The 27,479-nt window shown below is 49.0% G+C and overlaps 11 protein-coding genes across 11 annotated transcripts; 7 read left to right on the forward strand and 4 right to left on the reverse strand.

Annotated features, from left to right (window-relative positions):
* Positions 1-1,363: 1,363 nt before the first annotated feature.
* Positions 1,364-1,960, reverse strand: P174DRAFT_362574 (uncharacterized protein; the record flags this gene model as incomplete). The annotated part of the gene is made up of 1 exon (XM_024821870.1): positions 1,364-1,960. The coding sequence occupies one exon, from the start codon at positions 1,958-1,960 to the stop codon at positions 1,364-1,366; it is 597 nt and encodes a 198-aa protein (XP_024686838.1).
* Positions 1,961-3,241: 1,281 nt separating this feature from the next.
* P174DRAFT_360982 (RBM8 family RNA-binding protein) lies at positions 3,242-3,819 on the forward strand (the record flags this gene model as incomplete). Its single annotated transcript, XM_024821756.1, has 2 exons — positions 3,242-3,487; positions 3,589-3,819. The coding sequence occupies 2 exons, from the start codon at positions 3,242-3,244 to the stop codon at positions 3,817-3,819; spliced, it is 477 nt and encodes a 158-aa protein (XP_024686839.1).
* A 921-nt stretch (positions 3,820-4,740) lies between these two features.
* On the forward strand, positions 4,741-6,977 carry P174DRAFT_436634 (putative glycosyl hydrolase). The gene has a single exon (XM_024826089.1). The coding sequence runs from the start codon at positions 5,075-5,077 to the stop codon at positions 6,860-6,862; it is 1,788 nt and encodes a 595-aa protein (XP_024686840.1). The 5' UTR covers positions 4,741-5,074; the 3' UTR covers positions 6,863-6,977.
* A 2,251-nt stretch (positions 6,978-9,228) lies between these two features.
* P174DRAFT_9718 (uncharacterized protein) lies at positions 9,229-9,617 on the reverse strand. The gene has a single exon (XM_024832502.1). The coding sequence runs from the start codon at positions 9,510-9,512 to the stop codon at positions 9,285-9,287; it is 228 nt and encodes a 75-aa protein (XP_024686841.1). The 5' UTR covers positions 9,513-9,617; the 3' UTR covers positions 9,229-9,284.
* Positions 9,618-9,857: 240 nt separating this feature from the next.
* P174DRAFT_9714 (uncharacterized protein) lies at positions 9,858-10,662 on the forward strand. The gene is made up of 3 exons (XM_024832501.1): positions 9,858-9,867; positions 9,926-10,217; positions 10,305-10,662. Exons 2-3 carry the CDS (start codon positions 10,057-10,059, stop codon positions 10,588-10,590), a joined length of 447 nt encoding a protein of 148 aa, XP_024686842.1. The 5' UTR covers positions 9,858-9,867; positions 9,926-10,056; the 3' UTR covers positions 10,591-10,662.
* Positions 10,663-13,544: 2,882 nt separating this feature from the next.
* P174DRAFT_455990 (short coiled-coil protein) lies at positions 13,545-14,117 on the forward strand (the record flags this gene model as incomplete). The annotated part of the gene is made up of 2 exons (XM_024829385.1): positions 13,545-13,864; positions 13,931-14,117. 2 exons carry the CDS (start codon positions 13,545-13,547, stop codon positions 14,115-14,117), a joined length of 507 nt encoding a protein of 168 aa, XP_024686843.1.
* Positions 14,118-16,824: 2,707 nt separating this feature from the next.
* artA (14-3-3 adaptor artA) lies at positions 16,825-17,865 on the reverse strand (the record flags this gene model as incomplete). The annotated part of the gene is made up of 5 exons (XM_024821888.1): positions 16,825-16,929; positions 16,986-17,056; positions 17,120-17,361; positions 17,437-17,743; positions 17,805-17,865. 5 exons carry the CDS (start codon positions 17,863-17,865, stop codon positions 16,825-16,827), a joined length of 786 nt encoding a protein of 261 aa, XP_024686844.1.
* A 2,278-nt stretch (positions 17,866-20,143) lies between these two features.
* P174DRAFT_398921 (uncharacterized protein) lies at positions 20,144-20,832 on the forward strand. The gene is made up of 4 exons (XM_024823853.1): positions 20,144-20,327; positions 20,466-20,531; positions 20,613-20,678; positions 20,758-20,832. Exons 1-4 carry the CDS (start codon positions 20,200-20,202, stop codon positions 20,795-20,797), a joined length of 300 nt encoding a protein of 99 aa, XP_024686845.1. The 5' UTR covers positions 20,144-20,199; the 3' UTR covers positions 20,798-20,832.
* Positions 20,769-23,728, reverse strand: P174DRAFT_436640 (putative nucleoporin Nsp1). The gene is made up of 5 exons (XM_024826090.1): positions 23,589-23,728; positions 22,877-23,504; positions 21,689-22,757; positions 21,506-21,629; positions 20,769-21,427 (listed from the first exon to the last, which is right to left on the reverse strand). The coding sequence occupies exons 2-5, from the start codon at positions 23,463-23,465 to the stop codon at positions 21,218-21,220; spliced, it is 1,992 nt and encodes a 663-aa protein (XP_024686846.1). The 5' UTR covers positions 23,466-23,504; positions 23,589-23,728; the 3' UTR covers positions 20,769-21,217.
* Positions 23,729-24,038: 310 nt separating this feature from the next.
* P174DRAFT_362272 (DUF5102 domain-containing protein) lies at positions 24,039-25,990 on the forward strand (the record flags this gene model as incomplete). Its single annotated transcript, XM_024821844.1, has 4 exons — positions 24,039-24,129; positions 24,202-24,807; positions 24,909-25,177; positions 25,274-25,990. The coding sequence occupies 4 exons, from the start codon at positions 24,039-24,041 to the stop codon at positions 25,988-25,990; spliced, it is 1,683 nt and encodes a 560-aa protein (XP_024686847.1).
* Positions 25,991-26,411: 421 nt separating this feature from the next.
* P174DRAFT_436642 (phytanoyl-CoA dioxygenase family protein) lies at positions 26,412-27,441 on the forward strand. Its single transcript, XM_024826091.1, has one exon. It carries the CDS (start codon positions 26,434-26,436, stop codon positions 27,388-27,390), a length of 957 nt encoding a protein of 318 aa, XP_024686848.1. The 5' UTR covers positions 26,412-26,433; the 3' UTR covers positions 27,391-27,441.
* Positions 27,442-27,479: the final 38 nt, after the last annotated feature.

Below are 27,479 nucleotides of genomic sequence, written 5' to 3' on the forward strand. Positions count from 1 at the left end.
AAGAGAGCGACTGAGATTGGGAGGGAAACATTGGACAGTAAGCTGAAGGTCATCTTTGGGAAGTAAAGAGTGGCAAGGCGAGGAGGAAGGGAGGAAATGGATCAAGGCAGGATGAGATCTGTGCCTTATGTTTTCCTGTATAGAGAGTTAAATTGCATCGCTACCCGCTCTTGAGTTCCAAGGTACAAGGAGACCTTCCATTCGCTGTTTAGCATCTGTCGTTTATTTGTACAGTCTTGAGTCAAATGGTTCTTCCCCCTGCATCCCTCCCTTTAGAGTCCCCTATCAACTGCATAAATTAACACGCTCGAGGAGAAAAGGGATATTCAGCCGAAATAGCTCATGGACTTTATATCAAACCACCACGCACAATCTCTATTTGTCAGCAAAGGTTAAATTGAAAGCAGACTGGCGCCAGACTGAAGATATGGGTGCTCTTTCAGGTTCCTTCGCAAGCAGACGTTGTCACCGAATACTCGAAAGGAGAGCATTTAGGCGTTTTTCACGAGGCTCATAGCATAGCTTCGCAAGATGTAAGCCCTCTAGCAGAACAGCTTGCGTGAACTGGGGCTACAACAGGTATTTTGCAACTCTGTAGACCAAAGCTATCAAATAGAAGACTACAAAAACATCAATCGTCAAGTCGTCGTACTAATATTGCAGGTTGTCTTACAGTCAGTTCAAAGCATGCAAGGGTGGCATCAACAAAGGGATGAAAGGGAGAGACACCGGCTCTTTCAATCATCTCCATGAAATCTTATACCACAGTGTCAGATAATCTCATGAATAAATGCATTATGAGCGTATGGCTTAAGTAGCTGAGCAGATCTAATATGCAAATGCGTGGAATCCTTGCGGTGGTTTGTCATGGGAAGCGTGACCGTTGTGGATCATTAGTTGGCTTCTGCCCCACCACCACTTATCTACATTTCCCATCCCACCATTCATCGATCAAAACCCTAAATCCAGATTTGGACGTTTTCTCAAAATGCAGATAAAATCCGTACTTCGGGTTACTCTGATGAGGACGGGTAATTTTACAACGGAAGGTTGTTCAATTGCTCCAAATATGGATTTCCCTGACTAGGGTTAAGGGAACATTATGCATTGTCATCCGGGGAGAGAGAACCATCGACATCGTTCATTTCAATTAACCACAGTAACATCCAAGATCGGGCTCAATCTGAATGTCCAAAGTTGAGCTCCTTCAAGGTCGTCAGATGACGTCTGCTCACTTTCCTCCTACGAGAATATTGACCAAAAAGGCACTGATAGCCCAAAACTCTCCTTGAGCCGTCCAATATTGTCGAGGTACATGCCGATTGAGACATCTGCGCAGTATTTGTGCCGTCAGGCGCTTCGCTCAGGAGACGACCGTGTCCACCGGTTTTGCTTCAGCTGCCTTGATTTCGTTTGATTCGGACTTCTCTGGCCACAGTTCGCTTTCAATGACTTTCCAGTTCAAGCCTGCTATTCCTGGAGCGCCGGCCATGTTTACCAGGAGGCACCACTGCTCTTTCGAAATCCTGTGGAAGGTGGCGAGAATGAGAGCCACCGTTTTCCACTCATGAATCCGTTTACCTGGCAGAAGGATTTCGATATTCTGGTCAGACCAGCCGCAGCAGTACACATCAGTGTACAGCTTGCTGTCTTCCATCGGCCTGAATCCGAAATGTTTCACCCTCATCCGCATCTTATGTCCTTTGACGGCACAGAGTGACTCTCTCACGCGGAGAGATAGCAAGAGCGAATTGTCGGCAAGGCCATGCATGTTGACGAAGTGGACGCTCTGCGCATCGATCTTCAGGTAAGTCACACGGAATGTTTTGCGAGTCTGAGAATCCTTAGTTATCTCTCGTATTATCATGGTGTGCAAGATCAAGTCGAAGAACACATCAAGCTCGGAATCGGGCTGATGTAGCTCGCGAGTTTGCTCGGATTCAGAACCACGCAGGAACATTTTGATGCTCGGTGGTTTTTCTGGAGGCTTCTTGGGCTTTGGTTGGCAAGCACAGTTTGGATCGTCGCTGATGTCCAAAAAGGGTAATCTGTCAGTGTTTCAACTAGGGACTCTGGCTACTTTGGGTTTGCAACTTACCATTGCATTTCGGTTCAAGCTTTGATGAATTGATGGGAAGTATGGCTGTTCCTCTTTCCAGAGGGATTCTGTGAGTCGAGGTGAGCACTGAAGAAAGGAAGAAACAGAGAGGTAGGAGCCAGTGACGCACTATGCTGCGCATCTGCTAAATAAACAGTGCCTGGCTTCATTCACTGTCCTCACGCACCAATACATCAGTGGATCCACCCTCAGGAGCGTACGGAACGTCCCGTTAATACTCATACCAGACATTTATTGCACCTGGTCATAGACTGCTGATACGCTTAGCTACCGTCTAAATCTACATGAACTGTGAAAGAGATTCCTTTGAAGAGGCTGAATCAATCATCACAGCTTCAGAAGGCCTATATAGACGGTAAAGGAAGTGTAAGTGCATAGGGACCTTAATATTAATCATGGAAACCATTACCTATAAAAGCTCTCTATCTCGCGCAGCATTGGTCTTACGAGGGCACACGTACTCATTGCGCGTGATGGTAGGTTGATACTCGAGACCAGACTTTGCCTCAACACAATACTCCAAATGATTTATCAATTGAAAAGATACTATCCTCATTGCCTTCAACTGCAGCCCATAGCTCAACTGGAGATTAGAAGTAGAATGCCATGGTTATGGTTACTGAAACCACAACCAACTACTTCAGAGAGTGTCTCTGCCGTGCTTCGCTTGGAGATCAGAATCCTGTAGCTTCTAGAGCCATCTCACAGCCTCGGATGCCTCTATTCATCCTGTATCCTCAATATTCATACTACAATTTACACTTGAAATTCGTTTGAAGAACTCGGTATCCTAGGCCTTCACAAAATGCTCTCTGAGAACTCTCCGGGGATCATGCCATAGTTGCTCAAAATGGGTAAACAATGCTAAAGTAAATGAGCCAGAGTCGACAACTGCGCACGTCTCGACTCTTCCTAAATTATTCGACTGTCATTATATGTTCTCTCTCAGGCTGAACGATATCGCGCGATTACATAATCATCTTACCATGGCGCCAAGCTTCCGCAATGTCAATTATCATGAATGCTGCATCGCCAGAAGCGTGCTCTTGTTCTCGTTCACAGTCCTCGCCTTTCAGTCTTCATTTACCCATCTTGAGACAACATTTCCTATATACAATCACTATGTCAACAGAAATGGAAGTCGACGTCCCGCAAGAGGAGATCTCTCAGGGACAATCTGGCGGCGGAGGTTCCGATCCTCGAACACAGGCGGGAGCCGTTGCAGTGCGCAGTATTGAAGGATGGATTATTATCGCAACCAACATTCACGAAGAGGCCTCCGAGGAAGATGTCACCGATCTTTTCGCTGAATATGGAGAAATCAAGAATTTCAGCCTGAATCTGGATCGCCGGACGGGTTATGTCAAGGTGAGCTGAGTCATACCTGCTCTGCACTTGGACCTTGCCGTTTCCTACGTCGTTTGTTTCCGTCTCCATGGAAGTTGCTGACATTGCAATTTTTCTACTAGGGCTACGCATTGATTGAATATTCTACCCTCCCCGAGGCATCTGAAGCCATCAAAGCCCTAAACGGAGCCAAACTGCTCGACCAGACAATCCATGTCGACTATGCGTTTGTACGGCCTCCTCCTTCCAACAAGGGCAAAGGCGGACCACCAAAGGGCGGCCGCGGTGGACGAGGTCGTAGCAGGAGCCGCGACAGAAGCCGCAGCCCGGAAGCTGATAACGCAAGAGATTAAGCATGGACATTGCGATAAAAGAGCCTTCGGTCGAGGCGCATCTTTTCTAGTCTGTGTTCTGATCAAACGGTTCGAGAATGACCAGACGATCTTGGACACAGCACGTGTAGCTGCTGGTTGGGTTGTCCCTAATGAGTGCTGGGGGCACATGAAAGTTCATTGTGCTTATATCGCCGGCAGCATATCTTCCGAGTCAACGCGCTATTTGGGACTGTGATCTGTCCTTAGCCCGGGGAGATAGTTGTCGGCACTGTCACTTATTTGCAGAATGGTAAATATTCGCTCCTCCGGATTATCTCCAGTGCTGCTTGCTAATGCTCAGACAAGAAGATGCGGCAGGAATGGCATTCAACCAACGAGATATCCCATACTCTTCTGCTAGGAATTTCCTCGAATTTTTCGTATAATTGAGCGTCTCATGTAATGCGTATCTGATGAGAATTAACGATATCAATCATCGCCTGGGTGGGGGACTATCTAGTCTGTCACTTTCCACACCAATTTCGTACTGAGGTAGAGGTCAGCCAGAATAAACAACGTAGCAAATATTAGGTATGAAGTTGCAGTCACTGTGCGCAAGTATTGTCACAAGACAAATTGCCCTGCTGGGCCATAGCGATATCCTCCATCAGGCTGTCTACAGATTGGCCGCGTGATTGTCTTTAGATGACAAGCCACCGAGTGGGGGATTCTCCAGTATTGCAGCCATGGCACAAGCAATCTGTACTGTTTGACGACTAGCAAGAGAGAGTTAACATGTCGTAGGCTCAGTTTCGAGTCATCTTGGACCCTGAGATGCTAAATGTAGACACCAAGCGTGGGTCAGCTGGACCGGATTCGTCCTGCTGGAGGAGTGAGGAGCCAAAACCTGGAAGCCGCACGACGGAGATTTCCCCGCAATCCAATCAATCATCTTATCATCAGAGAACCTCCCTCCCATGCTGCGAGTCCACAGCCATCGACATCTCGTTCCAGTGATACTACTGCACGGCATGGCATGACATATTTCTTATTGTCCTCGATTGGTCGCAGGTCGCCTTTTGTGGTCTCCATCGTCTCCTCTGTCTATAGACTCCGCATATACTCTCTTTGATTCACTGAGTTCCACCGCTGACCGCGAGACTGCTGCTTATCGATCCTTCAAGCATTCTGTCGATGACGGAGGTGCAACTCAGGCAATATGATATTACCTATATCATTATTCCTATACCTTTGCGTTCTATTTATACAATCTGGGGCCATTGCGCTGGCGCAAATGCCTCAGGACGTCCTTTCCCCGCAGCGACCATTTCCGCAGGAGTCAACGGTGCCCGGGATATCTTCTGAAGAATGGCCTTTGGCGCCCCCAGGTCTGATTGGAGAGACAGGAGACTCCATTCGAAGCACGCTGGGGGATCTTGTGGATGCCTTGAAGGTAATGCAAAAGGAGTACTTTGAGTTGTGGCAGGGAAAATGGCCGACTGCGATTGACTGGACGGCTGCTGTCCTGGGGACTCATGTCTCCGCTACCCTCTCGTCGCTCACTTCCACCGTGGGCGATGTTCTGCTCTCGACTCTTTCCGCAGACACCGAAGACGCTGAGGGAGAATCCCAGTCCGCCATTCCGCGCTCATTGGCGTTCGAGAACTTTATCAACCACTTCTTCGGCCAGTCCGCTGCATTCTACTACGGTGAAGATGCGATTTCTCTGAGAGGGCAAGCTTATGACGACATGCTATGGGTCGTATTGGAATGGCTGGAGAATATCAAGTTTCAGGTTCTACATTCCGAGTTGCATTACGATCGGTCGAACGCAAGCACGAAGCATCGCTGGCATGGAGTTCAGTTTCAGATTCCAGCGGCTCATCGAGCGCGACTCTTCCACGAGCTTGCGTCCAGTGGATGGGACCGTTCGCTCTGCGGGGGCGGAATGATCTGGAGTCCGTATCTCGGTCCTTACAAGAACGCAATCACGAACGAGCTCCACATATCTGCCAGCATTGGCATGTATCTTTACCATCCTGGAGATGTAATCAGTTCGCCCTTCGCTTCGGCCTCAGCAACTAGCGAATTTGCGTCAGATGGATACCCCCACAATCCCGCTCATCTGCAAGCTGCCATCGAGGGTTACAAGTGGCTCAAGTCCTCGAACATGATAGGCATCGGTGGCCTGTATGCTGACGGGTTTCACATTAGCGGCTGGCGGAGCGAAACACAACCTGGTACGCGCAGATGTGACGTTCTCAATCCCATGGTATACACGTACAACCAGGGAGTCATTCTCAGCGGACTCAGGGGCCTCTGGCTTGCAACCGCATCACAGGATTACCTGCAAGACGGGCATGATCTCGTTCGGAAGGTCATCCGTGCTACCGGATGGCCCAACAAGGATGACAGAGAGTGGGCTGGTCTTGGCCGCGGTGGCGTGCTTGAAGACGCCTGCGACTCCTCTGGCAGCTGCTCGCAGGACGGGCAAACTTTCAAGGGTATATTCTTCCATCATCTCACAGAATTCTGCCGGCCTATATATCCGCAGGAGGAGAGATTCTTGGCCGCTGCGAACCGGACGTCGGAAGGAGAGGACGATGATTGGGAGCATGTCTATAAGTGGCATTTTGCCAGATGCCGGGCCTATCGACCCTGGATCGAGCACAACGCCAATGCTGCCCTTCTTACAAGGAATGACGACGGCAAGTTTGGCACGTGGTGGGGCAGACGATATCGTGTCCTGGATGATGCTATTCTCGATCAAAGTCCTTTGCCTCCTGGCGCGGTCGATTATAAGAATTACGGCAATAGAGGCGAAGAGTGGTCCAACGAGCAAACTGGTGCGCTGCGTGGCCGTCCGTCCTGGACCGCTAGCAGCGCGGAGAAGCCAGAGTCCTCGGATCAACGACGGGGATCGAGAGAGACATGGATTTGGACGAACAGGCCGACGTTGGCCGAGGTCAGGTCGATGGACTATAATGACCGAGGACGAGGACGTACTGTTGAAACGCAGTCAGGCGGCATCGCTGTGTTGCGCGCTCTGTATCAGTGGAAAACGACTGCATCGTTGTCGTAGCCAGGACTGCTAGTTAGCAATTGTTTTAGTGAATACGCCCATTTGAGACTCGGGATTTTTTCTCCAACATCCTGTCCATTAGTTGTCCGACAGGGCTAGAAGTGATGTCTGCTACATGTAGTTGATCAGAAAGGAGACACGGTTACATTAAGTATTCAGGGACTTGATTATCTGGTTGATCAATTGATTTAGGACGATGACAAGCCAAGACGAGACCAATGGACTGGACCGACATGCCGAAGCAGATGAGATAAGGTACAGTCCCTGCGAGCTCTCAAGCTATCCTGTCTCATAATCTGCACGGTCGACTGAACGCGTACCATTTGTATCCCAACCAGGAGTCGACCATCAATAATATGGCTATACGAAAGGTCATGTTAGACATGCAGAATCCCTGATAGCTCCAGTTAAAAGCAAACATGACGGACCCTAGGCACCCCTTCGTTACATCCTGGCGCTGTCCTGCATCAAGCAAACAGTGACGCTTTTTTAATGGACATGGATGTTATCCAACCCCCTCGTCCTCAGACCCACGGCCGCACCCACCGCGCACTCATACCACGGTAGTGATGTGCATCTTGTTAGTGAAGCTGCGAATAGCAGCTGCAATATGCTCACTTGACAGACGATTGATTTGGTTAGATGGTCTGTGATTGGATCAATGGTCTTCCGAGGAAGAGGTCAGTAATCCAACAAACCACATACCTACCTAGTACCTAGGTAAGCTTGACCATGCATCCATAATACAGATTAGCGCTTACAGCTAGTTAGACTACTGATGGGGAGGGGTGGGGGACGTCCTTGAATGGTGAAGCCTCAGCCGTAGCGTTGACCTCGTGAAGAGGAACGAGGTTTTCCCTTATCCACAGCATGATCGGGTGTGCTATCCCGCCAGACATGGGACGGGCTGGCTGCGGAGTTGGCTCAGGCCCAGGTTACGGGTGGAATCATTGACCGCTGCTTTCTTTTCTGGCGTCATGACCATGATGGAACAGCCATTCTGGCAATGACCGGTTTACCGAGTTGGTAGTTCTGATCTGCGGATGGAGAGATTCAGGGCGGAACGTCCAGTGTCCACATGAGGAGAACCAGAGTTACGTGACTGAGGACTTAGATAACGCCAAGTCAGAGCCTAGGATACTTTTGTGGCCGTGAGGCTTGCAGCCGCATGGCACTAGAAATGTGGGCGGCGCAGGGAGGGGAAGCCGTTAAGCTGTCTCAGAGTCTCTATCTAATAGCTATCTATCTACTCCGTAGTAGATATCCAACGAGGCTTGTCAGTCTGATTGCTTATGCCAAGGGTGATATTTAACCTTTTATGACGACAACGGAGATGATGATGACGGTGGTGAAGAGCAGTCTCGTATTCCTTCGGGCTTTTTGGCGAGGACTGTGATGCCTCGCAATAGAAGCTTCAGGAAGGAACCGTGGACACTGGACATTGCACAGCAGACTGGTACGGAGCAGAATAGACACGGGAAAGAGTCGCCTTCTTCCAAAGGAATTCAAATTGGAGAACCAGCGGATTGAGAGGAAGAACGGATGCCCACCTGGCGGGTGGAGGAACAAATCACCTGTAAGCGAGCAAGTGACGATCAGCAGTTCTCTATCGTGATATTCAGGATCGGCTGCCAGAGTTCTACTTACAGACCAACCCTTTTTGGACTCGATTTTCCGATGGCTTTCCGTGATTGAGATGATGGCCAACTCTGCAGAGGTAACCAAGAAACATTTAGGAGTTTATGTGATTCTGCAAAATGTCTATATAGGCCTTTCTGGCAGGATGATGAGATTTTTATCTGGACAATAATAACCACCTCATGCTTGCCCTTGTACTAAGGCAGGTAAAGATACATTCGTCACAAATAATCGTAATTAAAGGAGGTCCTAACAAATACCCTAACAAATGGGCAGCACTTCAATGTTTGTTGTGGAGGTGAATAATAATACTACCACCAATAAAAAATTAGAGATAAACGGGACCCTAGTACATAACCCCTGTCCTTTAAGTGGGCTCCATAACAGTCACGCGGTAAACTACTGCTGGTACCCTTACATACTCCATACATCCATGGGTACTTAGGTACCTAAGGTGAAGGTACCTAGCGGAGCTATCTCAAGAATTTCAGCCGGTTGTGCACTGCAAGACTGACTTGACTTTGGACAGAATAATAATATGGATAAACTGCAAGAGACAAGGCAGGTATCTACACTAGTGGTAGGGAATAGTTCTGACTGACTTCTTTGATAGTAGTTGCAAATATTAATGATCACCATGAGGGAACATCATCCCCCAAACGTCAAATTTAGGCAAATAGTAATACCTAATACCCATTTATCAGACGGATCCAAACTTCATGACCATATCATTTTGTTGATTGAAGAACAGACTTGACAACTGGCAAGAATTATCTCCATAGGATCATCCAATATCCATAAATCCATCAATCCATAGTCGCACCTTCAGCAGGTCACAAGCCACCTTCACGGACGGGGGATAACGCATGCGACCTGGCGCTGATAGCCTGATGCGGGGGGGTCGAGGAACATATTCAACTGGTCCGTTGGGTTTTAACACTCGGCCGGAGGAACAGGACAGACACTCTTGTAAGTTGCATACCAGGGCTACCGACTGACATAGGTTAATCATGTTACCACTTTACATCAGTATTTCCATAGCGGGACGATGTTTACAAGCGATGATACCTACATCTGTCGTTTTGAAATGGCGCGATGCAATTGTCCGCTGACTCCAAGGTGGACTGAATGCAATATGTACCTACCTAAGGAGCCCAACTTGATATCAAAAAAAGAATCTACAGCAAATCTAGTGTTTTTGATTTATTCTAACTAACTTAGGATGTCGATGTTGTTTGATAATCTGAGTGCGCAAGTCCCTCATTTTTGTTACCGTACGATTACCCACCCATAAAGCCAAGTCAAGCAGACCCATTGGGCTATTTAACCCTCGAGCAGCGGAAGGCATCCGGCTCCAATCATGCAGAGTAGCACAACGTCCTTTGCTTCCCTCCGTCGAAACACCTTACTGACACGAAACCTTAGCCTCGAAGGATGTGAACAAGAGCTGTCGAATTTGGCCGTTGATCCATTTCGAACATTCCTGATTGGACTGGGTGATATTACCACCTACCAACTGCTCACCATAACCCTCTCAAGTTTCTTCCCTCGACTTGATGACTCGAGTCCTCCGTCCATGGCAAACCAGGACCCATCACTGTTGTGATTCGTGCTGTGGTCCTCCCAAAGCGCTAAATCAAAAGGGATACATTCACGGACATGATTTACAGTACAATGACGTGATTGCCGTCATGGCGCCGATAGTTGCCCTAAAAAGGTGAGAAATGGTGGACTTTCCCAGCAGCAACTTCAGCCCACCGCAAGGGGGCTGTTCTTCGCACAGTACACTTACCGGAGTAGTTAGACTAGTTGACTCCCAGTACATGGAAGAGTTGGAGAAAATTCTCTTTACCTTCCCAAAAAGAAATCCTTCGTTCGTCGGAGATTTAGTCGCCCTGTTACATTTTTCTTGTGTTCTCTATTCTCCATACTTGCTTTTTTGGTGGTCCTTTTTTCTTCATTGTTTGATCAATGATAAGAAAGGCACAAGGCACACGCTGCTTACTCCTCAATGTTGTTGGTCCACCACGGCGGTTGAGATGGGGGTTTCATTTTCGAGTACAGTTCCTTTCGCACCGATGCCGCAGTAGCTAAGAGTTAGAAGGCAATAAAGCATGCTGTTGGTACGGAGCATTATTAGCAGTATGACAAAGTATCAATAATATTATTACATGCTGCACCTGCATGGCCAATCTAAATGTCAGATTTCAAACTTCAATCAGCGACACCCGTATATGTTGGGTAGAGTCGTGATACAAGGCCGAATTATGATGTTTTAATCTTCAGATACCCTCAACTGCATACAGCAGTAATTTCTGTTTGTCTGTCTTTATTAGCCATTCCTATACAGAGACACTGGGATTATACATAGAGAATGACGATGATGGTTTGTGTTAAACTGTAGAGTGTAGAATTAGATGTAGATAGACTGTCAAGTGGTTCGATCCGAGTGGAGCGAATGCTTCCGACATGATCGGCGTGCTGTACATCCCTGCCGGTTTCACCTCCCTAGTAAGGCGCAGCCATGGTTCCGTCAGAAAAATTGTCGAACCCACGGGAATGGATCATCCCTCTTGCTCTCAAACGGTTTGTGATTCGGTAGAACATCACTTTTCATCCATGACTGAACACGATGATGTACAGTTAGACTGCAGCATAGCACAGTTTCGACGCCGTGAACCCGAGTAGGCTGTTTGGATTCTCTTGGTCCTCATACTCATCGCTCGATCTTGACACTGTTCTTTGAATCGCTCGTTACTATTGAGCATGCTTTTCGGAGCTCCAGAGTACATCTGACTGACAATATCTTGCCGTGACTCGATCGTCATTGAATGGCCTTGTCCCTCGAGGGCCCCATTGGACTCATTAGTATTACAATGGAATAAAGGAGTTAGTTTCACCCCACCGATATGGCTGCGAAGACTTAGTAGCATTCCTGTTCTTCCCCGGTTTCCCACTCGGCTACAGTGGCAATATGAACATGACCAGGTTACCCGAAGTCAAGACTTGCTACAGCTGATCTAGTGATCTACCCGAGTGGTTCTTTTTTTCGAAGAACTTTCGTCATGGTGGCGGTCATTGAGATAATCCTTCAGCGTCGGTAAATCATGTTCCCTGGTATATGCGATCATCCAGTCGATATACATCTTCATGGCATGTAATTGCTTCGTTTTTCCTACGAAAGGAAACTCGCGTTGGATTGTGACGATCATCCTCATTCCTCCGAGAGCCAACCACTTTGAGTAGTGGTACAAGACTGCAATTACTTACCTAGGGACGGAGTTGTAGTCATTACGCCCCTTCTTTGCCTCTAGGGGGTAGACTAGGTTAACGCTAACCGTTCTGGCACTAAGGGTAATGATTGACCGAGCTGTTTTGCTGGGAAAACTCACTAAAACCAGACTAAATGAGACTAAATCGAATAGGTGGGAATAGGTGGTTGAAAAGAGGAACCCACTAATACTATGACCAGCCGCCCCCGCTAAATCCACTGGAACCACACCAAACGGGGCGCCTCTTCACCGAAATTCCAACTGCCCTTGACCCTGTATCCGTATGCGCGTATGACCATGTTGGATTCACTACCTCCTTTTAGCGGTATCAAACGCCGTGGGTCTAACGATAAAAGAATGCTAAAATCAAATGGCGGCCACGAGCCTTCCAGCCTCTAACTTTATCTGGTTAGACACTTATAACTAACAAAACTACCAATATCAGATTTTAATTACTCCTTCACGCCAAAAGTACCACTCCTAAGGTACTCCATAGGTACAGAGTTTCTACACTAGGACAGGTGTACGTACCTCCTACGTAGGTGCTCCGTCCTCCGTGGGTTGATATCCATACTCCTACTGAGGAGCAGGCAGGCCAGGAGAATATTATTTGTTATCTTGTTGTTCCAGCAGTTTTTTAAAATCATTATTTCATTTTATATTTTATTTAATATTTAATATTAAAATATTGGTAATTATTTTACCAGTTACTCTGTACAAAGCACCTTCTCTACCCAGCTACCACACTTCTGCTTCCTCCTTCTTGATACTTACCAGCAGTAATCATAATTTAATATGACTCCAATGAACACTACTACTACCTTACAAACTGCTAACTAGCTTCCATTACGGAGTACCTCCTCTTCCTACTCACCAAGTAGTCTACCAGACAACTCACTATCTGCCTACCTGCTCCGTACCAACCTGCCAGCTACTCCTACTCCATACCTAGAGTACTGTCAATCATTTTGATTCTTTTTTCTTCTTTTTCTCTCCCTCCTTCTCTTCTTACTACACTCCTCCTGCGGCCTTCCTACTTACTCTGAAACTATTTTTCTCTTCGTTTCCTCAGATTATCTCCCCGCCGTTGTTGTTTTCGACATTCCCGCCAACGTACTTCACACCGTCCACCTTCTACCTCCTATCCACCCGTTTTCGGACTGCGACCGGGGCCCATTTCCACAAGCGCTTTTTGAACGCATCAAAAACTGGGAACAGACTGAAAGAGAAGGAGGAATCGCTGGATTGACGATCGACTCAGAGAACAAACACTCTGAATTTTTTCTATCCCGAGTTTCGGAAGCTCAACATCTTTCGCTTACCCGATAACGCTCTCCCGAAACTCTCCCTGTCCATTTCTCCTGACTCGTTCCTGGGGTCACAACTCTCCTACTATTCAGCGTCTTTTCTTCCTTCTGTAGCATTGGACTTCACTCAATTCTCAATCTGTTCATTATAAAGATTGCAGAAGGTCTCCGCTACTACTTTCGGAAAGACGTTCGCTCACCTACTTGGTCCCGACAAACTACCTCGAGCGACGAACACAGATTTTATCTGAGTAAATCGCTGGAGGTAGTACCAAATATCGGTTCTCACACTGATCGTACTGGCGAAAGATTTTGTTAGGCAGGAAACTTGAACGGTTGACAAGGTTAACCTTCACAGCCATTCTACGCGGATCATCAGTTTGCTTTTTCCTTGAGAAGCCACTGTTTACCCCCCAAGGAACCTTTTCAAGAGTCAACCACCCCCGCCACCATTGCGGAAGTACCATGGCATCTACGTCAGATGTACACGGATCCTCGCCTGTTCCAAGTCTACCACAACCCCATGATACCGGTCGCGTACACATGTCCTCCCTCTCTTCATCTTCTTCCATATCCGACGCAGAAAGTGAACGAAGGGGCCGTTCTGAACGCCCTCGAATGGCTAGTCGAAAGCCAAGTGCATCAATTCTAGTGCCTCGCGATCATCCAGAAATCGAAATCGAAGAGGAAGAATTTCCGCCCGACGACGCTCGAGCCATGAGTCCGCGTCGCAATTCCGCTGATCTGGAGCGCTTGGGCAAGGAGGCAAGACAGACCTTGCAGGAGTGAGTTTACCGATACGCCACCTACTGCGGTAATAGTACTGTGCTAATCTCTGTTTTATAATCTAGACAAGCAAAGGCACTTCAGTCCTCTCTCCAAGCTCTTGCAGAACGTATTGAGGCGGTCAAGTCCGATCATGACAAACTCGAAAGCGAGAATAAATTCCTGCAAGACTATATTGGCGGACTTACTCGCAACATGACCAAGGCCGAATTGACGAGATCGAGTACCAAAGTCAAGAGATCGCATAAATAACGCGTGCGCCAGTTTAGACCCCAGAACCGACAGGATCAGAGGCCTCGGCGATCGGGCAATAGGATGTCGCGAAGATTCATGCCCGGGGCATTCTGAATTTCGGCTTACATCGACTTCTGTCCATCTACACTCCCTCCATACCTCGATCAATACTACACCGCAACTTTACTAGCTGGATAACAGATTGCAGACTTGATGAGTCGCAGAACAGCCACTTTACCATTACGACAGTAACAGAATACCTACGCAAACGGGGTTTCAGCTGCTGCAGACCTGCAACCTACATTATTGACCCTTTTGAATGTGACATTGTTGATCTCCAATGTCGGTTGCCTTGTCGAAATTGTCTAAAGGCCCTTCAAGCGGACTCGTCTCAGCGTCGCACCTACCATTGCGCAAAAACAACAAACCTAACAAATCATGACGTTTTCAATCAAGTGGCGATCAAGCCCTCTGTACAACAACGCACTTCTTCAAACAACAAATCAAAGACTGCAGGTGATGGTGTCCGTGTGATATGCCCAAGGGAGAGAGGAAGTGTGACATCATAGCATGCCATGTGTTGCTATGGAATTCGTTCCGCCACCTTGAGTCGTGCATGATTTCCGTCTTGTCTATCCTTGCGGCTGATCTTGAGACATGCCTTACCTACAATTTGCTGCCTTGCATGGGGTTCGGATTACACCCCGTTCCTTTCACTGGCAGCCTTGACTTCATTGTCGATATTTTCACTTCTCCTTTTCTCCCCCTTTGCCTCATATTTTTCTCTCTTTCAGTTACCACGGTGGCCTAGTGTATTTTTGTGGCATAGCACGCTCGGCGTTTGGTTGTGGGATCATTAACCTAGACTTGAATGACTTTGGAGCCGCACTGGGACGCATTTGATCTCATGGTCAGCAAAAAATAGCGGGAAAGCATTTTCATGGAGCAGCCAATGAGGTTTTCATTTACTTTTCGCTTGTATATTTGTCCCGTCTAGGTCTCATGGCTGTGTTTGTTTGTTTGGCTCTGAAAGACATTTGCTTTACCATACCCAGGGGCGCACAGTTTGATTTTAGTATGAATGAATTGAGTTCAATATCAACATCTATCTTCGGCATGTTTTCACCTCAAAACGCTCACGGAATCAATCAAGCTGGCATTCTCTCCCTGGCAAGAGGCATTTATTGCACCAACCAGGCTTAAGTTCTCAGTGCCCGAGCTCATGCTTCATACTGGTGTTCCGAGGTGATCGACGCAGTATTACAAGCCAGCCACTCTAGTATTCCTGGTTTTCAACTCAGCGCCAAAGTACGAAACCCAAAACGCCACATGCCACATATCAGACTCCCACATACTAGTCAGATTTAACCGCTATAGCCAAGATCCAGTGGCGCAGATCATAATGCATGCATCGTACATACTTGTACTTAGTATAGACTTTAGTACCAGTCGTCGTAGCGTCACTAGATCATCTAGAAAACAATATCATTGCAAGAGCCAGCAGCTACTCCCATCCTCGCCAGTCGCCACAACCCAGAGACATCACAGCTGAAGCAAGCAAGGTAAACCAAGGCAAACGCCATCGACTTCGCCTTCTCGTAGGAAGGATATCAAGAAATGCACAAAACGAAACAAAGCCAAACAGAGAGGAACAATGACATCATTTACAAACGTGCACATCCTATGGCCCATAGGAAGTTGGCATCGTCATATTCTGTATATAATGGGGTTCTTTTCTACTACCCCTGATGATCTATCGTAATAGTACCTTTAGAAGGCATGACAGATGTGGCAAATGTGGCTAAGCATGGATGTTCTATATCCCCCCCTATGTAGATAATTCTTAGTGTGTACAGGGGCAGGCTGAGATTGAGGGCGGCTGGGGCACGCCGCATACGTCATGGTTTAAGGGTGTGAGGCTGAGGCTGAGGCGAGCGGCAATGGAAGTTTGCGTGAGGATTCAGGTTGATTGATCCCCTGATATGTCTCATCGGGTTGGATCATAGGGACAATAGTCAAGTGACGTTCTGCTGTGTCCATATGCCTGTCCAGATTATCGCGACGCAGAGACTGTTGGGTTAACGAGCAGCTACCAAGGAGCCAATTTCCGCTTCAGGGTAAATTTCAACTTTCTTTGAGAGCCACTGCGCCTGGGTTTAGATCTAAATTCGAGCTAAGGCGAAGAATCAAACGCCGTGCGCGGCACAAAATACGTAGATAGGGAAACCAAGACAGGATCCGTGACGACAAATCAGGACCTTCGGGGGTGTAAAAATTGGGGGAGACTTGGTGGAGAGCGCGATTCTGTAAGACAGAAAGGTATTCTTTGGGTAATTGAGGTGATAAGCAAAATTGCAAACGAGAAAATGAACAAGATGGGTAAACAAGATGAAGGACGGCGACCATGGATAGAGAGAACAAGTGCATCAAACGAGATGCCAGACAAAACTCTCAAGCAGCGCGAGGTGACTGTAGACGCGAAAAGAGGAAAAAGGGTCCAAAGATCATCACGAAATCGCATCTTCATCCCTCAGTGCCAAAATCCTCGAAGAGGTCCCCAGCCTAGAGGGCTAATAGTGACGCGAATGGGAAGATGCACTCATCCCCGTTCCTTCTCATGCGCTTCGGTTCTACTATGCGCTAACAAGCAAGCCCCTCACCCTTGTTGGTTCCATCCGCGGTCGCACGCGAATTCCTCCATCTTTCTTATTTTGTTTTTCCTTGTTTATTCAGCGGGCTTCTCGCCCTCGGCGGCAGGGGCCTCCTCCTTCTTCTCGGCAGGAGTGTTCGACTCGGCAGCGGGCTCAGCCTCAGATGAGGTCCAGAGAGTCTGAGTCCGTTAGCATATACTCCATGAGAAAATCGTCCAAAGGAAAGGTATCTTACCAGGTTGTCTCTGAGAAGCTGCATGATGAGAGTGGAGTCCTTGTAGCTCTCTTCGCTCAGGGTGTCGAGCTCTGTGGCGCGTTAGTCTTCGTGCAACTCCAATGTGTTTTATTGCGGACATAGATTTGACATACCAGCAATGGCATCATCGAAAGCGAGCTTGGCAAGGTGGCAAGCCTGGTCGGGAGAGTTGAGGATTTCGTAGTAGAAGACGGAGAAGTTAAGAGCCAATCCAAGGCGGATGGGGTGGGTGGGAGCGAGGTCGGTCTGAGCGACTTCGGTAGCGTTCTTATAAGCCTCGAGAGAGGCATCGGCGGCGGCCTTGCGGCGGTCGCCAACGGCGAACTCGGCAAGGTAACGGTGGTAGTCACCCTTCCTGTTAATTCAAAAAGATGAGAAATCAGTACAATTCCCCCCTTTCTTCGTATTCTGGCAGATAAAGAAGACGTACATCTTATGGTAGAAGACCTTGGACTCGCCGCTCGCAGCAGAGGGGATCAGGTGCTTGTCCAGAACGTCCAGGATGTCATCGCAGATCTTAGCAAGCTCGGTCTCGATCTTCTGGCGGTACTCCTTGATCAGAGCGACCTGGGACTCGTTGCCCTTCGATTCCTCCTTCTGCTCAATCGAGGTGACGATTCTCCACGACGCACGTCTGGCTCCAATGACGTTCTTGTAGGCGACGGAGAGAAGATTCCGCTCCTCGACGGTGAGCTCTACATCGGAGGAGGCGACAACCTTCATGTTCTCGACCATCTCTGAAACGAAGCTGTTAGTCCGAGAACCTCAATAAATTGGATGTTGCTTCAGATAACAAACCTTCGTAGCGCTCGGCCTGCTCGGCGAGCTTGGCCAGGTAAACAGCATCTTCGTGACCCATTGTGGAGGAGGTTCTGATCAGCACCGGCGGTTAGCAACAATTTATCGGGATGAATAAAATTAATGGTCAAAGCAGCAATCTAGTCTGGTTGTGAGGGATGTCCAAGTAGCCGTGGGATGCTTGATCGTGTGAAAAAGGGCGAGGGGCAGTATGACGGCAGTCACAGGACCGCAAGTGAGGCTGCGAAAACACGTTGGTGATTCGACGGGCGCGGAGTACAATACCCCTCCAAAAACTCTCCCATCTTGAGGCTCCCATTCGATACAATGTGGGCAAAATATCGTGTTTTGCAGCCGATTCTTTCAAAATTATGGAATCATGGCAGCTGGAAGAAGTCATGAAATATTGTTGACATTCTATGCTGCACTAGCGCTGCCTCCCCTCAGGAGAACCGTTCATATGCGTCGTTAAAAGGCCCCATTCCGACAGACATGGGAGGGGTGCGAAGTGGTCGTCAAAACAAGATCTGATCCTGCGATTACACAGTTTTGGCGATTGAATGGCCACAAATTTTCCATCTCTGCACTTCCAGACGAGATTTTTGTGCGGCTTGCAAGAGTAATGATATAAGGTGCAATGTGGTGGTGATGAGGTTGATCATCACTTGGGAAACAGTGGCTCAGGGAAAAAGGAGGGGAAAGATGCAGAAGAAAACACAGAATCTAACTCACCTAATTAAACGGCTTGATAGGAGATTTTTGAAAAACGAGAAGCAGATAAATCGAGGGAAGGAGAGCGAGGTTGTTGGAAGTTTTGGAGGTAGATATTTGGAGTTGGAAATAGAAGATGGGGGAAGGAAAGTTGAAGTGGGAGGGAAAAGAGAGAGGGAGAGACAGGGAGAAGGGGGAAGAGGGGACTAGCGGTGGTGGTGGTGGTGGTGGTAATAGTAGATAGTGGTAGGTAGGAAGCAGGAGTGTCGGCGCTGGTGCTGTTGCTGGCGCTGGCGCTGGCTCTGGTACTACTCCAGTTACTATTTGGCAGTACTCGTAATAATAATAATTAGCATGAGGCTGCTTGCTGTCTAGCTGAGAGAAGCACAACAGAATCCAAGAGAACAATGCAGTAATCTCTCTCTCCTCTCAACGACGCGTGATTTGCTGCTTGTTTTTACTATCCCTAGAGAGGGAGGCATTGTTCGGATGGTGATAAAAATTCAAAATTCTCTTCAAGATTGCTTGTCATTTTACTAATTTTACGGCTCTCTCTCAGAATTCATACAATAATCCCATTCTTCACTATAATGTCTCCTTTTCCATCGAAGCTGTCTGTCTCCCTCCCTCCTCTCTCCAGACCACCTCTTGGTCGTTTGTGTGGTTCGGTGGGCCATCCATCGTCATCCCTATTTCACATCCGCCAATCGTCCCGCGTGTATGAGAGATAGGATCCTCCTTTCGTCCTCCAAGGACTTGAATTCTTTAATTAGCCATTATGTATCTAGACTATTGATTGATCGAAGCTCCTCTGCAAACTACGTGACACCTCACTAGAGACAATCCATCAATATCATAATCCTTTATATTAGATTTCACGGTGCGAATCTGTACTGGAAGATAGCAGGACCGGATCTTAACTACCTTACTCCAGACTCTTGCTGCCTCCAGGGTACTGTTCCATGGTTATCAAGGCCATGCACCCGCAAATAAACGAGTAGTTCTCTTGGATAGATAGTGGGTAGGAATACAATAATAGTAGACTGTTGAAGTCCATTAGGAAGAGCTGCACCTCGATATTGCGCTGCTGACTATGAGCTATTGATCCCTCGCGATCCTCGTCCTCATCGCCTTTATTTTTTGGCAGGACGAGGCTTAAATTTGAATAGTTCATTTTTGGCCTTCATGAGAATCTAGAAGCGCTCAACAAAAAAAGAATGGCCTTTTGGTGTTCACCTGACCTCGCCAGACACAGATCAAGTAAGAAGGCGATTCCCACTATCCTGCACTAGTACCGACTTGGTAAGCAAGCATTTTGCGCTGACTCATACGCTATCACATGATCTAACTTATTGGGCTCATTCATGTCGTCATAGGTGATTGCCGGCCGACGGCATCATGCCCAGTCCAGGTCCGAGACTTGAAAAGCTGACTACAAGAGCTTGCATGGGTGAGCCCGGAGAGGTTGATTGACAGGCATCACTGGCAAGCTAACCCAACTGAGCTGAGAGGTACTTCGTACAATCAAGCCACCACCACCACCATCACCAACCACTCATAAAGAGCCATCTTTCCTCCTCATCATATCCTCTTGACACACATCATTTTCCATACTGTCATTTGATCACCATTTCCTACCCTTTTTTCTTCCATTCCACTCTCATATAACACCATCCATCTCAACATGCTCCGCCAATCCGTCCGTCCTCTTACAACCGCCAACCGCGCTCTCACCCGCTCCTTCTCTGCTCTTGCTCCAAGAATGGGTGAAGGCGACACCGGTGCTCCTCGTGCTGGCGGTATTCAGAGCGGGTATGTCTCTTCTCTTCCCTCTGTATTTCTCTTCCTTCGTGGTCTTCAAGGAGCTATCACCTGTCGCCTAAACGGATGACATCACTTATTCCCGACCGGAAGCTGTTGAGAGAGGGCTAACTGGGCAATCTCTCCCAGGGATTCCTTCACACGCCGGGAAGCTGCACAGGAAAGCATGTACATCCATGAGAAGGAGAAGGAGAAGTATGTTTTGCACCTTGTTTTTTGATGCCGGACTTCCGGCAATGGGTTGATGAACAGGATACTAAAACGTCCAATTGCCAGGCTCGCATCTCTCAAGAGAAAGATCCAGGAACAACAAGAGCATCTCAATGAGCTTGATAAGCATCTGTATGTCCCTCTGAATTACCTCCATTCTCTTCTATTCACACATCAAGCGACAAGTGGCTAACCTCTGTTCTACCTGCAGTGAGGAGCTGAGCCGGAACCAGGGCGGCGAGAAGAATTAAATTCGAACAACATCTACCTTACCATATCTGCACGTCTTAGAATCCAGAGGTTACTCAACGGTGTAGCCGAATCTCAACGTTGCCTTTCACATTATTATGAATGACCATGTCCACTCTTCCCATGTAATTCGTCTGACTGCCGTCTGGCCGCAAATCACAAGAATTGTCACTATCAAGAAATATCACTATCGGAAACCATGTCAAAGTCTAGCATTAAGTACTATTTGTTCAGTCCCTGAATAGCCTAATCCTACGGAACGAGGTCGCAATCGCAAGCAGTAATCGTGAGCTTGGCAATGAACTAGCTCAAATCATCTCAAAACCATGATTCCTAGCATTGAAATTACAATCGCCGTACCGATCCATCGTCTCCGATTTCCCTCGCTCTAGTAATCAGAAAACATGAATAACGAGAATCAATCACCGCCGTCCCATGTAGGAGCGATAGAAGTCATCCGCCGCGCTTCCGCCGCCCATCCCAGAGCTGCTGAATCCATGACCAAACCGGGACGACAATGTATGTCCGGACTTTTGCGCGGCGCTGACCTTAGCCTGGAGCTCGGATGTGCCCTGGTCGATAAGCTGCAGTTGAGAAAGATGCGAGTTGAGGATGCGCACGATTTGAGAAATCTAGGCAGAACCGTTAGCACAACCGTGACTGACTGAAATGATACCCTCTTAAAAGAGAACGATCATAAATGTACATACCGGTTCATCGGCCTTGTTGGTCTTGCTTAGAGTAGCCGAAGCACCATTGACTTCTTCAATCATGCTCGTCAAATCCCTGCCCATTTCGTCCAACTGCTCGGACAGTCTTTCGGCCAGTTTGTACCTATTGCCAGAATTAGCAGCTGCCATATGAATCGGTATTCAAGGAGCAACATCACATACGTTCTTTCACGTTCCTGATCCGGCCCTTGTAGGGCTTCGCCAGGTCCCACTTGTTTCGACATCATCTCATCCACCTCACGCTCATACCGATCTAACCACGAGCTAAGCTCTTCCTGCTGCCCTTCAACAGATGCGAGCTGGCGCTCAATCTCCTGCGTGGCCCGGTCGGCATCGACTGTGCTACCATAAAGTTTCTGGACCTTTGCAGTATTCTCCACCAACATACGGTCCCATTCCGCAACCTTCTCGGCCTGCTCTCGGAATTCCTTCTGGTACTTCGTCAAATCGGTAGCCCACCTCGTGATAATCTCATCCATGGTCTTGTTCTTTAGGCGAGACTGCGCCGGAGGCGTTGGGCCAACCGTTGACGCACCAAGAGCAGTACCTCCGGCCGCTGTGGTCGTCCCGGCAGCGGTTCCAGTAGTGGTGGCGGTTGTCGATGTAGACGGCCCGGAAGTCGCCGTGAGCGATGGTTTGGCACCACCAGTGGTTGCAGCGGCGCCCGCAGCAGTGCTCGGAGCCTGTGTGGAGGGTGTGGTCTCAGCAGGTTTACCGAACAGTCCGCCGGTCGCCGCCGCGGGTTGAGAAGCGGGAGCGGTGGTTGTTGTTGCCGCACCTGATTCCGCAGGCTTGGAGGCGCCCACGCCAGCAAACAGACCACCTCCAGCCGGAGCAGCCGCTGGTGTGGCTGATGGGGTTGCGGACGTAGTACCTCCAAGACTGGGGAATAGTGACTTTTGCGGAGTTTGGGATGATGTGGTCAAGGCTGTAGAGGGTTGGCTGGTCGTGGCTGTGGTAGTTGTACCGAGGGACGGGAAAGCAGGTTTCGTCCCCGAATCGGCGCCAGAGGATGGCATCTTGAAGAGTGACGAGCCTTGAGCTTGCCCGGCGGGTGCTGACGGGGCAGCTCCAAAGAGGGGTTTCGCAGCACCGTCACCGGTGGTTGTTGGGGTTGTTGATTCCGCAGGCTTGTCCTTGGCAGTATTGCCGAACAAACCACCGCCACTGGGTGCCGACGGAGTTGTTCCAAACAGTGGTTTTTGTTGAGCGTTCGATCCAAAGAGACTACCTCCGGTAGTTTGTGACTGTTGAGCCCCCCAAAAAGTGTAGGCGTCCCGCCCGTCGCGGGCGTCGTCGTGGCTGTCGGAGAGGCTGTCGATGAGGAAGTAGTAGTTGCGTTCAGTCCACCGAAAAGACCGCCTGGTTTCTGAGCTGCCTGTCCGAAAAGCGACTGTCCCTGCCCGGCGGCGGTTCCCTGTGGCGGAGGGCCAGCAGGTGTGGTGGAAGTGTTGCCGAAGAGCGAGCCTCCGGATGGCGCAGGAGTCGCTGCGGCGCCGCCGAATATATTCCCAGCAGGCTTTGCGGCGTTCCCAAAGAGAGCATTGCCACCGGTTTGCCCAGAGGCAGGAGTCTCTCCTGGTTTGGGTGTCTGCGATCCGCCGCCAAACAGGGACGGTGACTGAGGTGTGCTACCAGGCTTGTTTTGAGTTCCAAAACTAAATGCAGGCGTACTTCCGGTAGGTGTGCCGCTGTTCGCAGCACCGGTACCACCACCAAACAGGGTATTTCCCGATTTCCCCGCCGCAGGTGCCGATCCGAATAATGAGGGTGTAGAAGTGCCGCTAGAGGAAGCTCCTACATTGCCAAAGAGACCTCCTCCGGTGGTGGTGCTGGGGCTGTTCTGATTGGAACCAAAAGCGTTGCCAGCAGTTCCAAATAGACCTCCACTTGAGGCGCCGCTGGAGGCCGGCGCACCGAAAGAAAATGTGTTGGACATGACGAGAAACGTTCGCCGGGGGGAATTGTCAGGGCTGCCCTGGTGACCCGTCAGAAGGGACGCAAAGAAAAACAGCAAGTTATGATGGAGGATGCTAGGGAAAAATTAAAATGACAAACTTACTGCGCCCAGAGAAAATAAGACCTGTCAGGGCAGAATTTGCGAATGTGGTGACAATCGTTATTGAAGAAGCTTTCCTCAGTTAACAACAGGAGTAATAGCAATGGCAAGCAACGAGGAGAAGCTTGATGCTGTTAGCTGGAGTACCAGATGCTTTCTTTGGGGAGGGAAACGCGCGCTTCTACCCTAGTATTATTGGCGGCTGGCGTCTAGGCAGCTTCAGGGTTGATACCTCAGGCCAGCAGGCACATACTTTCCGGTGTGCCTAAGGCACATGGTCGAGACTCCCATAGAACCTGGTCACCGACAACAACTACATATTGATGACAACGTCACCCAAAGCAAGGCATCCCTTTCTCATCTATATTCATTATTCCCTTCCTTCAGACATCCTTCTTGCCTCTGCAGACCGGTTCTTTATGAAATACTGCCGAAAAAATTGAGTTATCTTAGATGTCGGAGCGGCTCTCCCGTCCGTCCAGTCCATATCTGGAGCCCCCGAGGAGGAGTGTCGAGTTGGAAGACTCGGGGGCTCAAGACTCAGGTAAGGGCTTTTCCAACTCTCTCGTGCTCCTGCGTAACAACTGGATTAACGTGATCAATGTGGTTTCCTCAGCACTTCCCCACAGTGATGATGAACATTTTTCAGACGCCAGCGAAGGCCACGAGCGCTCTCGTTCCCGCCCACAGTCCGGTCGCACATCCCCTATCCCGTTGACTCGAGTTGAGAGAGTGGACGATCGACCCGCACACGGTGAAATTCCCGGTACAGCTGCATATGAAAAAAGGGAACAAGACGCTGTCCCTGATGAAATTGAGATCATCCCGACGGGGTCACGTAGCAGGAGCTCGTCCACTGTGGGGTCGCAAAACCGCCCATTGACTCCCGGAGGGTCGCACATCCCTCGAACAATTGTTGAAAAGGTTGATGTAAATCAACCAAGCCATGGGGACGTCCCTGGGACGCTTGCATATGAGAAGCGTAGAGCGGACGCAGTACCAGACCTTGTCATCAAAGCGCCAGAACCGGATATCGATTCACCAGCGGATGACGCCGAATCAAACGAGCCTGAATCTGTCACCGGCACACAGGTCCCTGCAACGGTGGTCTCACAAGTAGATTCAACGGCAATTGAAGACACGACTTCCAGCCTACAGGCTCATAGGAGGCGCCCAAGTGATGCCAATCCAGATGTGATAGAGAAGATTTCAGATGCACCAGGTATGCTTCGAATCATCTTCCCGTCACAGAGAGTCTCGGGGGACCATTGACCAATTCAGATCTACCCGATTCATTATCAACAAATAGCTCCGCGCATCCAGATCACACCTCACGAAGAGGCTCGTTAACGAGTGAAAACGTCAATCATGATTCAGGTGATGTTGAGGACGACTTTGACTCTGAAGACAATGCGGAACCCGAAACTCCTCAGGATCAAGCAGCTGCGGACGACTTTGACGACTTTGCAGAAGAGCAGGATTTGGCAGATGATGACTTTGGTGACTTTGACGATGCCTTTCAAGAACCGGATGGAGAGACTGCTGAGCCCGAACCGATTGAGCCTCAGCAGCCTCTCCCGCATCCTTTAGCTGTGAGTAGTCCTCTACGAAAACTTGTCAGAAATGGCTGCAGGATCAATCGAGCCCTTTTTGCGCATATATATGCTAACATCAATTCGAATTTGCAGCCTCCCATAATAGATTTCGACACCTTCCAGTCTTTTCCCGATCTCCACGCCGCCTTGGATCAATACCTCGACAAACTCTATCCCACTTCCAAAATTGTTTCATCGCTCCCTCCTCTAGAGCCAATCCAAGATGCCTCCTCCATCTTCAGTACTGAGCGATCCCTGTCACTTTGGTCTCAGCTCGTCGCGCCGCCGCCATTGCAGCCGCAAAACTGGGTCAAGTCTCGAATTCGCCGTCTTTTCCTGGTTTCTTTGGGCGTCCCCGTTGACCTGGATGAGATACTACCGGCTTCAAAGCAAAAGAAGCTCGTGCTTCCATCTATCAATCTGAGTGGCTCAGATACTACTGGATCTGCCGTTCATTCACGCTCTCATAGTCAGGCCAGGAAAAGCGGCTCACAAGATGGCATTGACAGCCCCACAACGTCTGGTCCAGCAGCTCGGCATCGAACATCTCGTCGCCGTGACCGGTCTTCGCCACCTGAGCTGGACTTGTCGGCGGTGCGGCGACTGTGTGCCACCACCGATGCAGCACTGGACGGGCTGACCGACGCGGAGTTGAGAGCGCATGTCAAGGAACTTGAGCAAGTCACGCTTCGGGCCAGTTCTGTCCTTGAATACTGGCTGAAGCGTCGAGATGGACTAGTCAGTGAGAGGGAGGCATTTGAAGGCGTGATAGAGAACCTTGTCAATCATGCAAGGCGTGTGAGGAAGTGAAGAACTACGGTTAATATCATATAATATTGGTTTCTTTCTTGTCTCTTTTGGATACTATCTCTCGGTCGACTCTTGGGAGAAAAGCGCTCGATACCAATCATATTCTGTTCAAGGCGAGGTCGAAACCTCGCCATATCCTCTCCGCCATGGAAAACTGACTTCCTCATGAATGTTGGGTATATCTTCGCCCGAGTTCGGGTGACGATGGCCTTTTTTTTAGTCGTCAGATAGACATCGTCGAATTAAAGTATATGATATCATTAATTAATGGTGTTATCAATAGCCCAGATGCAATCCGGATGTCCATGCCTTGGAATCTCCGCATCTGCCAACCTCTGATCGGCTGGACCTTCCTCTATCCACGACCCCTGCATGTAACCCCATCCAAATACGCTTCATTTCTCCCCAATCAATGCGTTCAACGCTCTGTTATTATCGTCAAAATGTCCTCCATGCCATTGCCTCATCACTCCAAAGAAGTCACCAGCATTCACCTCACTGACACTGAAATATGCAGCCGGCAAATCAATTCTCATAATCTTCAGCGTGCCATCGAAGCTCTTCACAAGGATGGTGTTGTTATCGTGGAAAACGCAATTCCTCCTTCCTACTTGGACGTGCTCAACGCTCTCATGACTCCTGACGCTCACACACTCTACGAGAAAAGATCTACGCACCGGAACTTTGGGCCCGGAACGGGGAACATCCAGCAAGAAGTCCCCGTACAAAAGGCCATTGACCGTTTTCGCGAACAGATACTTGATGCCGAGGATGGCGAACACAAGTCGCAGAATCCATTATCGATGATCATCGCAAACCCCTTCGCCACCGCTATCATCGAGTGCATGCTAGGCCCCAAGCCGCAGCTTCGATTCCTCAGTGCAAACACGGCATTCAGGACAAAGGAGGCAGGCCGTCAGCCACCGCATATCGACGTTTCGTTTGACTTTCCCCGTGTTCCGTTCGGCTTCTGCGTAAACGTAAATCTGGTTGAGACGACAGCTACGAATGGCGCGACTGAGCTCTGGCCTGGAACGCACACCGACACTGATTTGTCGGTGCTGTTGCCTGACAATGATGGAGTGATTCGGGAGGAGCTGGTGGAGGCTCGGCGCAAGCTCCGTCCGCCGGTGCAGCCTGTATTACCCAAGGGGTCCATAATCATTCGGGACTTTAGGTTGTGGCATGCTGGGATGCCGAATTGGACGGATGAGCCGCGGGTTATGCTTGTCACTGTGTTGTTTGCGCACTGGTATAGGAGTGAGCTGAATATGAGACTCCCGGAAACTTGTAGAGGTGAGATTGAGTGGGGAGATCTAGAGCCATTTGTGGACTGGATGGGATATGATTATGATTATTTGCAGGGTTCCCATGATCATGACTTTGTTCTGCTGCCATAAGGACACCAGAGTAGTGGCTTGAATACTGAATATATAGTTCGTTCGCGAGGCACTGGGAGACAGCACGATAGTAGAAATCCGGGCCAAAG

This window comes from Aspergillus novofumigatus (assembly GCF_002847465.1).
Source record: "Aspergillus novofumigatus IBT 16806 chromosome Unknown P174scaffold_1, whole genome shotgun sequence".
Lineage (NCBI taxonomy): Eukaryota > Fungi > Ascomycota > Eurotiomycetes > Eurotiales > Aspergillaceae > Aspergillus > Aspergillus novofumigatus.

Bases quoted from the DNA above. Each gene is read 5' to 3' on its own strand.
- P174DRAFT_9718 (XM_024832502.1), bottom strand. From the start codon at position 9,512: ATGATTAACCTATGTCAGTCGGTAGCCCTGGTATGCAACTTACAAGAG.
- P174DRAFT_398921 (XM_024823853.1), top strand. From the start codon at position 20,200: ATGCTCCGCCAATCCGTCCGTCCTCTTACAACCGCCAACCGCGCTCTC. The intron at 20,328-20,465 runs GTATGTCTCTTC...AATCTCTCCCAG, and splicing joins GCTGGCGGTATTCAGAGCGG to GGATTCCTTCACACGCCGGG. The intron at 20,679-20,757 runs GTATGTCCCTCT...TTCTACCTGCAG, and splicing joins AATGAGCTTGATAAGCATCT to TGAGGAGCTGAGCCGGAACC.
- P174DRAFT_436640 (XM_024826090.1), bottom strand. From the start codon at position 23,465: ATGTCCAACACATTTTCTTTCGGTGCGCCGGCCTCCAGCGGCGCCTCA. The intron at 22,758-22,876 runs GTGGACTGAACG...AAACTACCGGAG, and splicing joins GAAACCAGGCGGTCTTTTCG to GTAGTCTCTTTGGATCGAAC. The intron at 21,428-21,505 runs GTATGTACATTT...GGTTCTGCCTAG, and splicing joins CCAACAAGGCCGATGAACCG to ATTTCTCAAATCGTGCGCAT.
- P174DRAFT_9714 (XM_024832501.1), top strand. From the start codon at position 10,057: ATGACTCGAGTCCTCCGTCCATGGCAAACCAGGACCCATCACTGTTGT. The intron at 10,218-10,304 runs GTGAGAAATGGT...CGGAGTAGTTAG, and splicing joins CCGATAGTTGCCCTAAAAAG to ACTAGTTGACTCCCAGTACA.
- P174DRAFT_436634 (XM_024826089.1), top strand. From the start codon at position 5,075: ATGCCTCAGGACGTCCTTTCCCCGCAGCGACCATTTCCGCAGGAGTCA.
- P174DRAFT_436642 (XM_024826091.1), top strand. From the start codon at position 26,434: ATGTCCTCCATGCCATTGCCTCATCACTCCAAAGAAGTCACCAGCATT.